The sequence below is a fragment of the Crocodylus porosus genome, unplaced genomic scaffold (assembly GCF_001723895.1).
Source record: "Crocodylus porosus isolate Cpor-Errol unplaced genomic scaffold, CroPor_comp1, whole genome shotgun sequence".
NCBI classification, from domain to species: Eukaryota; Metazoa; Chordata; order Crocodylia; family Crocodylidae; genus Crocodylus; species Crocodylus porosus.
The window spans coordinates 74,684,537-74,696,661 of NW_017728947.1; the positions used below are offsets into that span (position 1 = coordinate 74,684,537).

Consider the following 12,125-nt stretch of genomic DNA (forward strand, 5'->3'; position numbering starts at 1 on the left):
GAGTAAATTGGATGCTTATCTTGCTGGGATCCTATGACCCCAGCTGACTTCCTGCCCTTTGGGCAGGAGGCTGGACTCAATGATCTCCCGAGGTCCCTTTCAACCCTGATGTCCATGATATCTTTGAAATCAGCGACCTGGATGAGGGGGTAAAAAGCACCCTGTTCAAATTCACAGATGACGCTAAGATGTGGAGAGAAGTGTGCACGCTAAAGGGGAGGGACAGTCTGCAATTGGATCTGGACAGGTTACAGGGGTGGGAGGATGAGAATAAGATGGGATTCAATACTGACAAGTGCAGGGTACTGCGCCTAGGGAGAAAGAACCAGCAGTATACCTACAAGCTGGGGATCTCCCCTCTTCTGCACAGAGGCAGAAAAGGATCTTGGAGTCGTCATTGACTCCAAGATGAACATGGGCCACCAATGTGGAGGTGCAGTCAGGAAGGCTAACCCCACGTTGTCATGCATCCACAGATGAATCATGAGCAGGTCTAAGGAGGTGATCCTCCCCCTCTATGCGACACTGGTCAGACCACAGTTGGAGTACTGCATCCAGTTCTGGGTGCCGCATTTCAAGAGGGATGTGGACAACATGGAGAGGGTCCAGAGGAGCGCCACTTGCATGGTCAGGGGGCATCAGGGCAGGCCCTATGAGGAGAGGCTATAAGACCTGAACCTGTTCACCCTCCACAAGAGAAGGCTGAGAGGGGATCTGGTGGCTACCTATAAACTGGCCAAGGTAGACCAGCAGGTGATGGGAAAGTCCCTGTTTCCCCCAAGCACTACTGGGAATAACATGGAATAACAGCCATAAGTTGACTGAGAGTAGCTTCAGGCTAGATATCAGGAGTCGCTACTTCACAGTGAGGGCGGCTAGGATCTGGAACCAACTTCCAAGGGAAGTGGTGCTCGCTTCTACCCTGGGGATCTTCAGAAAGAGCCTAGATAAACACCTTGCTGGGGTCATTTGACCCCAGCATTCTTTCCTGCCCGTGGCAGGGGTCAGGCTTGATGATCTGCTCAGGTCCCTTCCAACCCTACCAACTATTAAACTATGCCCTTGCATATGAGCACAGAGACACAGGATCCAGACATGGCCCTGAAAGACATTATTATTTAAAACAAAAAATCCTGTCTCTTGGGTGTAAGATGCAAGTGCCCATAGACGGGGATCTACATTGACAAAAAGATCATGCACATCAGATTATGTCATCTCTTTAAAAAGCAACAATTTTGCATTGCAAGTACAAGAAACAAAATTAAGTTGTTAAAAGTAATTGGTATGATGTAATACAGGGCTGTTTAGCTTCTGAGTGGCTGTGGGCTCCTTGCTACATTGTGCATAGGTTGCCCACCCCGCAAGCACCCTTGGAGCCAGCTAGATCTGGCCTGCCAATTGATTTGATCCAGCCTGCGGGGATGTGCCTGCCAGTGATTGGATCTGGTCCACTGCTGCCCCTGTAGCACTCCACAAAGAGCCAAGCCCTGCCTGCTCCCATTTGAGATGGCCTGCGCTGCCCTCCTGCTAGCCCCAGCCCCAGCCAGTGCGCACAGCTTTCCAGTGAGGCTGCTCCTGGTGCAGCTGCAACCGTCCAAGTGCTGCACAACTCCTCCCACCTCCAGCAGCTCCTCCTCCTCCTGCCCCTGCTGTGCTGCTCCAGGGGGATGGGGTGGGAAGGCTTCAGCCAGGTGGCTCTTGCCCCAGTGTGGGGCTTGAGCTCCCAGCCCCCTTCCGCCCACTCAGCAACCCCACAGGTGGCTGCTCATTACTCCAGCTGGGTGGGAGGTGGAGCCCTGCACACTGGGGCAGGAGCCACCCAGCTGCAACTTCCCTACCCACCCCTACCTAGGGCAGTGCAGCAGGTGTAGGAAGAAGCAGTATCAATGTGTAGGGGGTGCATGTGCACCCCCTGAGAGCACTGGTGCACTCTCTGACAGGCAGGTGGCAGTGCTGGTGCCCCCTGTGCAAGTACTGGCCGGGGAGTGGGGGTGCCAGGAGAAGCGCTGTTGCACTACTCGTACTTGCACGTCGGTGCAATTGGCTGTGGGGGGACCCTTCTCCCCCCTCCCCGTTGGTGAGATGGTTCATGTGGGGATCCCGACCCCCCTTCCCCTGGTCAGTGAGATTGGCCATGTCCCCCCTCCCCCCCTCCCAGTCACTGACTGGCTGCTGGGGGGCATGAACCCCTCCTGACTCAAGAGGCACCATGAGAAGAGGAGGAGCTGAGCAGCAGCCAGGCAGCTGCAACCATACTGGGAGCAGCCCTGCCAGAAAATTGCATGTGCTGGCTGAGTGTACATTGCAGGCTGCCCCAGGCAGAAGTAGGCTGGGCTTAGCCCATGCAGAGTGTTTTGAGGGCAGCTGCAGGCCAGATGGTGGGGGCAGTATGGTGTAAATCACACCTGCATGGTCCAGGTGAGCTCTGGTGCACATGCTCCCTGCCCCTTCCTCCCTTCACCCCCAGCTGGCTCCTGGGACTTAGCGTGTAGGCAGGGCTCCCCCCCCATGCTCATAGCCCTCCCCCCAACAGACACCCACATACATGCACACCCCCATGCACTCCCCCCCAGTATACAAGAGTAAGAGCATTTTGAACTATTATACAGTCATTTCTATATATGCTACTCAGAAAAACAAATAGGGACAAAAATATTTTTTAAATAAAGTGTTATCGTAGATATTAGATTTTTAGTATACTATTTGATTTTTTTATCAATAATTTCTTTAAATGGTATATTCTGAAAGATTATATGCATGTGGCCCTTGACAGCCCACCTAAACTTGTTAAGTAGCCCTTCAGCAAAATTAATTGCCTACCCCTGTGCTACATGCAGCCCCAGAGCTGCCAGTTTTATAGTCCTGATATAATAGAGATATTTCCAATTTGTTCTTTCTGTTTCAGGTTAAAAGCAGATTTTACATAGGTAAGTTAACATTGCTTCTTGTTTCTGTCTTTAAGTTAATTTTTAATTATTTTCTGTTAATTTATAACAATTTGAATACTGCAACATGGACCTGCTGTTCTTTTTAGGAAGGGAAAAACAGCTTGCCAATGAAGTTGCTGAATTAGTTGAAGAAAAGTGCAAAGCACTTGAAAAACTTAGCCTCCACAAGAAAGAGGTAACTTTCTATATTATCATTCTCTATCTCCACATAATATTTTCACAGACTGAACCTTTTGGTGTTTTATTCAATTAAATTTTTGAAATCTCCTGTGTTTATTCTCATATCATTCTGTTTTTCTTAGTTCAGATTATTTGAAAAGTGATGCAGTCATTAATGCATTCTGCTTTTAAATCCCAATGCAGTGCTCTGCACTGGAAATCTGCTCCTGAATTACCTTTTTTTAATTGTTCTCTGTGGTAAGGAACCAGCTGTAGGAGATTCAGAAAATCCTACTTGTTGCCTACTTAAAAATTAGGCCCTTAGTGTTTTTCTGTATGACAATTTAGTTTTATTTTTTAATTTCTGAGCTTGCGTAAATTCTGATGCAATTTATCCTTTTCAGTATGAAGACTTAGAATTATCTTTAAAAAATGCCAGCCTGAAAGAATCCACCAATACAACATGTATTGAGGTAAGAAGACAAAAGAAAAGAATTTTCAGAGAGATAGCTTTAGGTGTTGTGAAAAGTGTCCCTTTTTAAACGGCCTCTTTTACTTCAGGCTTTCCCAAAGAATCACTGAAGTGAGCAGGTTGGAGAAATAAAATATTTGGTGAATGAGTTGCTCAGCTATGTAGAGATGCAAATTATGGAACAAGTTGGTCATGCATACGTTTAGTTTTGGAGCAAATAATTATGAAAGCACACTACTTTCCATAGGTGATGCCCTGCAAAAAGAGGTGTTCTTGGAACATATACAAAATCTATGATACTTTACAATAAGTATTGCATAAATAAAAAACAGCCAGTAGTTTTAAATTAAAAATCCACATTCATAGGCTTAAAGTACCAGCTACTTTTCACATTGCCGTAATCAAGAAATGAATTGTTTTTTAGAACTCCTAAATCAGGAATTTACTCACAGAAGGGCTTCTAAAGAAGTTAGAGTCTGTAAACATTGCATGAGCTCTTTTAAATAAATTAACAATTTGATTTTGAATACTTGAAGTAAGTGGTCTCTGGTTGGACAAAAGTATGTTTTTTGAAATGGGAGGTTTACATTTTACTTGGTGCATCCTTAACTGTTGTTTTTTTTCAGAAACAGGTTCTACTCATTGATATTTACTTAAGAGCCATACATGTTTTTTATGTTTTAACTATCAAAATGCTTTATCTTAGGAAACCTATGAAAAACTGAACAGGTCAAACTTGGCGCTCAAGCATGAAATAGAGAATTTAGAAAAAGAGCTAGAAAAAGAGAAATCTAAGCGATCAGAACAGGATGAAATGGTAGGGATACATTTTTATTTTTAAATCTTTAAAATTTCTGCTTTAAAAGTGTAACTATATATGGCTGATATTTGTGCAAAATATTTTCTCTGGTGAAGAAGGCACCTTTTACTTAAAAATATACTAGGTGTGTGTCCCCTTTTTTAATTAAAAAGAATTAAATGAATAACACTAAGTAGTCAAGGCTCAGGAGTGAACCTGTGGGTATTTAGAAGTTAACAGTGGAACTCTGTTGAATATTCCAATCAGTTAAGTTAAAGGGTTACTGTTAGGTCAGAAAGTAATTTAAGGAAAGGAAAAAAAAAAAGCTTTCTTTTCTCCCTGCAATTTTTTTATTGCTTCCAATTCTGTATAAATTCTTGAAATCATAAGACTTCCTCTGGTCATATTAGTTTTTTATTTCGAAAGCAAAACTGTCTCTTAGAAAAGGATTAATGTTTTTGTAGGAATTAAACAGTAATGTATTTGGCTCATTGTCAAGAATTATCCTAATTTCCCCCTTATCCATGCTCTTTCCTACATTGTTGTGCTCTTTACCATTGATGACAATAAGCAACTTCCTTCTGTCCAGCGTTTCAAAGTAGGGGAGCAGTCTTGTGTGACACTGTATAGATCAGTGGTTCTCAACCTTTTTTGGACTTAGGGCTCCCCCTCAATTCCAACCTGCACCCCCTCCCCTGCCCTGCTGTGCTCCTCACTCTTAACTCAGCCCTGTTGCCCTGCTAGCGCCCCTCACTCCTGACTTGTAGCCCCCCAGCAGAGGATGGAACCACGTTAAAATGGCACATGGTGACCAGTGGCATCTCACAGGGCTCAGTACTCAGACCAGTACTCTTTAATATATTCATAAATGATCTAGATTTGGGTGTCAGAAGCAAACTAAGTTTGCAGACGACACCGAATTATGGGAAAGTACAGTCACGCTAGAGGATAGGCTGGCAATTCAGGCTGACCTGGACAGGCTCACAAGGTGGGTGGATCAAAACCTGATGACATTCAACACAGAGAAATGCAAGGTGCTCCACCTCGGTTGCAAAAACCCACATCATATTTATAGGCTTGGCAGTGCTAGGCTCACTAGCACCATGACCATAAGAGACTTGGGGGTCATGATTGACCACACGATGAATACGAGTCACCAACGTGATGCCACAGCCAGCAAAGCAAATAAAACTCTGGCTTACATCTACTAATGCATCTCAAGCAAGAACCTCGAAATCATCCTCCTGCTTTGCTCAGCCTTGGTGAGGCTGCAGCTGGGGCACTGCATCTAGTTCTGGGGTCCAAACTTTAGAAAAGACATGGAGAAGCTTGAGAGAGTCCAGAGGAGAGCCGTGCTCATGATTAGAGGTCATGAGAACAGGCCTTATGAGGGGAGGCTGAGGGACATGGGACTTCTTCAGCCTGGAGAAGTGAAGGCTCAGGGGTCACTTGGTGGCGGCCAATAAGTATATAAGGGGTGTGCATCAGAAACTGGGAGAATGTCTGTTCACCAAGGCACCCCAAGGTCTAACGGTCACAAATTGCTGGAAGACCATTTTATACTGGACATAAGGAAAAACTTCTTTACCATCCGGGTCTCCAGAGTCTTGAATAGACTCCCCCCAAAAGTGGTGCAAGCACCTACTCTGGATACCTTTAATAAATGCTTGGATGCTTATCTTGTTAGGGTGATCTGATCCCACCTGACTTCGTTCCCCTTCGACACGGCACTGGACCTGATGATCTCACAAGGTCCCTTCTTGCCCAAGTGTCTGTGAAATCTAACCCTCCAACCCCCGCGGTGTGTATAGCAAGGGGTGGGTATGCACATTGGTTCTAGCACATACTGTCCACTGCCCAACTTCCCATTCACGATAAGATCCTGAAACTTAAAACAAACTGGTACCTAGCTATCGCTACTTGAAGGTGAATCAGGCTTGGTATATTCTGATTTTGTGATAGAGCTTATACTGAAACAGCTATGGTGGCACTGATGGATAATCTTTTCCTGTCACTACGCAGACAGGGGGCATCCATTTGGACCTCATTAGTATTGGATCATTGGATAGCTTACTGCTATCTTGCCTTTTTTTTTTTTTCTTTTTTAAAGATTGTTCCTCAAATGGAACCCAACAAGTAAAAATCAGGAACTGAATTTTCATCTCCCAGGCCAGTTTTCTATCTTTTTTTTTTTTTTTTTAAATCTAAATGCAGCCACTAGGTGAATAGGCCAGATGACTGCTAGTACCACTTTCACGTGTTATACAGATAAAACAGTTCTATATACTGTGTACCACAACTATCACAATGAGTCTAATGTTTGGGAAAGACCATTTCGTAGGTGAATGAATATTGAATGTGAGCAAGACAGATGATGTTGCAGGTGAGAAAAAGGTGTTTTGAAGAGATTGCAGTTGAAGTACAGGTTTCCCTCTATTTATGTTGTGTGTGCATTCCCAGAGAACAGCGTGTAAATCAAACTCACATAAAGCAAACCCACTTTACAATGTAACAAATGGGGATAGGTTCCCATGGCGGTGAGGGGGGGAGTAAGGCTAGGACTGGGGAAGGGGTGGCAGGAGGGGTGCTGCTCCCAGGTCTGTACAGGGCGGCAAAGCAGAGGAAACAGAGCGTTGCTCACCCCAGCCGCGGCTGCAGCGGCCCTGGAAACAGCCAGTGCCAACTGCCTGCAGCTGCTGGGTTGCACGGTGCTCTGCCTGTCCCCACTCACCTCTGCTCCCGGGCTGCACCGTGCCCTGGTGCAGACAGATGGTGTCTGCTTCTCCCAGAGCCTCAATTCCTGTAAGACTCAATTCCTGTAGAATTTCAAATAAATTTCATGCATGCTTGTCTGGATGTGCCCCATGTGTGGTATGCGGTGCTGCAGACCTGTCTCCAGCACTGCAAACCGCATGTACTGCACACATAGGCGTTCACTGCACTGCTAATTTGTAGTGCAGTGGTGGGGTTGACAGTTAGGGAGATCCCAGTGAAACAAAAGAAAATGGAGTGATGAATTCTGTGAATGCTTTCAGTCTTTAACTACTATAAAGGAATAGAATCAATGAGTCGGAAGGGACCTAGACAGATCATCTAGTTCGACCCCCTGCCATGGGCAGGAAGGAGCACTGGGGGTGGGAGGGGTCATAAGACCCCAGCCAGGTGCCTGTCCAGTCTCCTCCTGAAGATTTCCAGGGAAGGCGAGAGCACCACCTCTCTGGGAAGCCTATTCCAGGCTCTGGCCACCCTTACAGTGAAGTAGTTCTTCCTAATATCTAACCTAAACCTACCCTCTCTCAGCTTGTGGCCATTGTTCCTGGTGACTCCAAGGGGGGCCCTGGTGAACAGACTTTCCCTGAGTCCCTGCTGCTGACCCCTGATAAGGTTGTAGGCAGCCACAAGATCCCCCCTCAGTCTCCTCTTGTGGAGACTGAAGAGATTCAGGTCCCTCAGCCTCTTTTCATAGGGCTGGCCCCAGAGGCCCCCAATCATACAAGTGGCCCTCCTCTAGACCCTCTCCAGGTTCTCCACGTCCTTCTTGAAGTGCGGCGCCCAGAACTGGACACAGTACTCCAGCTGCAGCCTGACCAGCGCCACGTAGACCTCTCTGGACCTGTTAGCGATGCCCCTGTTGATACATGATGGGGTGCGGTTGGCTCTGCCTATTGCTTTGTCGCATTGGCGACTCCCATTCATCATGGAGTCAATCCTGACTCCAAGATCCCTCTCTTCCTCCGTGCTGCTGAGAGGGTCAGCCCCTAACCTATAACCATAATGCTGGTTCCCTCTCCCCAGGTGCAGCACCCTGCACTTGTCCTTGTTGAACTGAATAATAGAGGCCCCACTCAGTATGCCTTCTAAATGGCTTGCTTGCAGAGAATCCTTTCTTGGAGCACTTTTAGGAAAGTGGATTTCTTATTTTAATTATCCTCCATTATTACAAAGACTTCCAATGGATCTGACATCTATATTGTAAACGTTGTAAATATAGAGTATATATTACAAGGCAAATAAGACATTAATTAGACTATCATCACAAGTCACTAAGGATATCATTATTGCTCAACCTGCAAAAACAATCTTCTTGATTTGAAAAGGAAATATTTCTGAGGCATATATTCTAGTCAAATTTTGCCTATACAGTTAAGGTAACTTTGGCTAAAGAGTGGCAACTAATAAGACCTTTTATAAAAGCTATTATTATAACTTTGCAGATAACTGAAATAGAGAGAAGAATAGAGTCTTTAGAAAATGAAGCAAAATCTATCCAAACACAAGTGGCTGAAGTAAGTCCAATCTCAGTATTTCTCTGTTAACAATCATATACATTTATTAAGAAAACACTGGATTTAATGTTTTCAGATGATATAACAACAGCTTTACATGTTACTCTGTTTGTGCAGCCCAGTCCTGCTTAATACGTTATGCCTGGTAGTTGATTCATTGTACAAAAGAGAAGCGTGATGGTTACCATTCATTGGAAAGCAAAATTATTCTGTTGTCTTGTAACATACTTGACCACAAAACCTTTGTTTAAGCAAAAACAGGCTGTTGAAGTTGTTAGTAATCACCTAACTATACAAGTAGTAGTTCAAAGTATTATTGTAAATTTGCTTCTTACACTTCTTTATACTTCAAGTTCACCACCTTCTGTTCCCTATAGGCCAACACCACCTTAAAAGTATTTCATATTAATACAGAGAGGCTCAAGACATCTGTCCAGGATGCAGTAGAGGAAAACTATCATCTCCAGGAAAGTGAAAAACAGGTACATTGTTCCTTTCATATAACATTATAGGTGAGCATGACATTTTCCAAGCAACTAAAGGCCTAGACCCTGTTCCAAGGCATTATTATCAAATTGTATGCAACAGAATTATTCAACAAGATAAATGCAACTGGAGGAGGACATTGCTTTTGAAGTGTGTATTCTTCTCCCCCCTCCCCTTCCAGCCCAAGATCATGATTCTTAAGAATGCTTTGTTAGTCCATGATAATTTTATTTAAAAAAAAGAAACCTTGAACCATTTCTTTATGGAATGTCTGTATTTGATCAGGATTCTGACTGAATTTTGGTAAGGAATAATACATAGAGCAGGATGAAAAAAAGCAGTAACACAGTGAGTCTCAACCAGGGTGCATTGACACCCAGGAGTGCTGCTGAATCCTTTGAAGGGTTCTGTAAAGTGATAAGGGAGGTGTGAAGCTTTTCTGTGTTTTGCCATTTCCCCCCCACCCCTGCTGCCTGGCCCTTCAGCAAGGAGGTGTGCACTATACTATAATATATAATTTAGGTTTTGAAAGTGAATGCTACTCCATTCACACAGGTTATGAAGGGGTGCCTTGGGTCCAGAAAGGTTAAGAAACATTGCACTAATATGTTTATTGAGAGGGATATAAAGGAGGTGGATATTTTGCTGAATGAAAGGAGGCATAGAGAAAAGAGTGAAGGGATTTAGGCAGATACATAGCTGAGAACTCCAGAAAAATGAGGAGCAGAAGCTTGATCCAAAAAGCAAAAAAGAAGCTAATAAAAATGGGATGTAGTTTGGGAGGCAGGTGAGAGAAACAGCTAATGGTTATGGTAGTGTTTTGGATGGGCCCTGTACTTCTGGCTGCTGACAGGCAAAACTTGTGACATGGGTGCTTGTGCAACTGACTCTCTCTGTCTCAGGGCAGTTGATTGTCTGTATTGATTGTTTCCTCTCCTTAGTCTGTGTTTTTGTAGGTGTTAATTTTTGCTAATTAACTGGCTACTACTGTGTACTGAGCTGGTCCCTGAGTGAACCATGATTGATTGGTAATTGGTAACACAGTAGCTTAGCAGCCAGGCCTGCAGTGGTGGTGGGGGGCCGCAGCCAGGCCCCCCCCACTCCCGCCCCAGACAGACACAGCACCCATGTCATGAGTTTTGCCTGTCAGCAGCTAGAGATGCAGGGCCCTAAAACTCCCCTGCACCTATCTCCTCAACAGCTGGCAGGCTTCATGGCTGCAGCAGGGGCTACTGTCCCTGCAGCTTTCACCCTGCTGCGCTTTAATACACAGTTTCACCCATGTCATGAGTTTTGCCTGTTAGCAGCTTGAGGTGCAGTGTTCCCCCCCCCGTACTCTGTACTGATCTTCTTGAAACTTGGTAGGCTTTGTGGCCTGACCAGGGGCCACCACCCTTGCAGTTTTCACCCCCTTGTGGTCTAACACATGCACGTGACATGAGTTTTGCTTTCAAGAATTTGGGGTGCAGTTCCCTCCAAACCCCTACACTGATTTTCTTTAAACTTGGCAGGCTTTATGTTCTCAGCAGAAGCTGCCACCCCTGAAAGTTTCATCCAAATCAGACAAAAAAACAACAGAGTTATAGATATTTTGCTGATTCCCCAGTATACCCTATGGCTGGATCTCCAAGGTGGCTCAGAGCCATTTCAGCTGGATCGAAGCGAAAACCCAGTCTGGAGCTCCAGATCGGATCACTGGCATCTGAAGCGGCCGGATCTGAAGCCAGACTGAATAAGTGCCTACTTGCGCAGGCCTGTTAGGCAGTGTTTAGGATTTGGCATTATATTTGTAGGGGAAGGGAAGACAATACACTTTAGTGTGTTAAAGAAATTGCCATCCTGGATGGTGTGTAGGATAATGGAATCAATTAGAGCAGGTCAGAAATTTTCTAATGGAAAATCTTACTTGTTCAGAAAATGACAATTCTTCAAATGTCGCACATGAATGTGTACGGGTGAAGCATGCTAGCTTCCCTGTCTAGCTGACCACCACCTGGTTTCCTGGTAGCATACCTTCAGAGCTTGAGAGCCAGAGCTTCCAGTTTCCTGTCTTTTTAGTAGCCTCTGTTTTCAGGCTTAATTTTGTGGCAGTCCTCCTGGTAGAAAGCTTGACCATAAGGGTTTCTAGGTGTCTAGCTTTTTAGCAACCTTCCAGAAGAGTTTTAGGGTGCTCAGTTTACCTGAAATATTCTTGTAAATTGTCCTTCTTCAGAAAACTTTGCTTGTCCAACTCTGATTCAGGAAAAATGATTGTAAATAGGACATTTCCATTGAAAGAAATTCCAGTCCTTCATAGTTCTTCCCAGTAGGGTTAATGGAAAAGGTAAAGATGTTGGAAGATTAAAAAATAAAAAAGCCCTGAAGGCAAAACAGAAACAAATCCAGTGCAGTCAACATGGGAGTCATAGGCCATCTAAGAATAATTCTCTGCCCCATTGCTCCTTTTTCTATCTGCATCATAGGCAGAGGGAGAAACAAATCATGTGGGGAGGCCTGAGCACATGTGTGCACATGCAGCCCCCTGCCCGTCCCCCACCCAGCAGGTAAGTCTGGGGGGAGGGCAGATTGAGGCCCCCACTATAAGGGAGGGACATGCATGGCGTTACGCTGCTCTCGCAGCAGCTGTCTCTGCCCCATGCACAGATCAAGGGAGTATGTGCCACCCAGGCCTCTGCCAGGGTGCACACAGCGGCGGGAACCCCCCTGCATGTCTGGACAAGTCACCTGGGCTCCAACTGTCCCACAGCCCGGCCCAGCTGGGGCCCCTTTCACCAGAGCCCCTGCCTCTGGGCCTCCCCCCGTTCCCCCCCCTCCCCAACTCTTTCCCCCTAACAGAATAGACTGATGATACTTGCCTGCTGCTCTGGGCAGCCAGTGATCCACACAAGGGCCTGTAATCCTGGCTGCATGCGCACCCCTCCCCCTAGCTGTAGCCACCTGGAGCCTACAGCTGGGCTGCCCTGAGGCTCTGTGCG

At 45.5% G+C, this 12,125-nt stretch overlaps 1 protein-coding gene across 5 annotated transcripts in view; it reads left to right on the top strand.

Annotated features, from left to right (window-relative positions):
• MIA2 (melanoma inhibitory activity 2) overlaps window positions 1-12,125 on the top strand; it is a 75,690-nt gene that overhangs the window by 31,525 nt on the left and 32,040 nt on the right. For all 5 annotated transcript variants that reach the window (XM_019551670.1, XM_019551671.1, XM_019551674.1 and 2 more), the window contains 6 exons: window positions 2,906-2,927; window positions 3,035-3,123; window positions 3,512-3,580; window positions 4,286-4,396; window positions 8,593-8,664; window positions 9,042-9,146. In XM_019551670.1, the coding sequence (XP_019407215.1) occupies window positions 2,906-2,927; window positions 3,035-3,123; window positions 3,512-3,580; window positions 4,286-4,396; window positions 8,593-8,664; window positions 9,042-9,146 (468 nt within the window). The remainder of the gene's footprint in view (window positions 1-2,905; window positions 2,928-3,034; window positions 3,124-3,511; window positions 3,581-4,285; window positions 4,397-8,592; window positions 8,665-9,041; window positions 9,147-12,125) is intronic.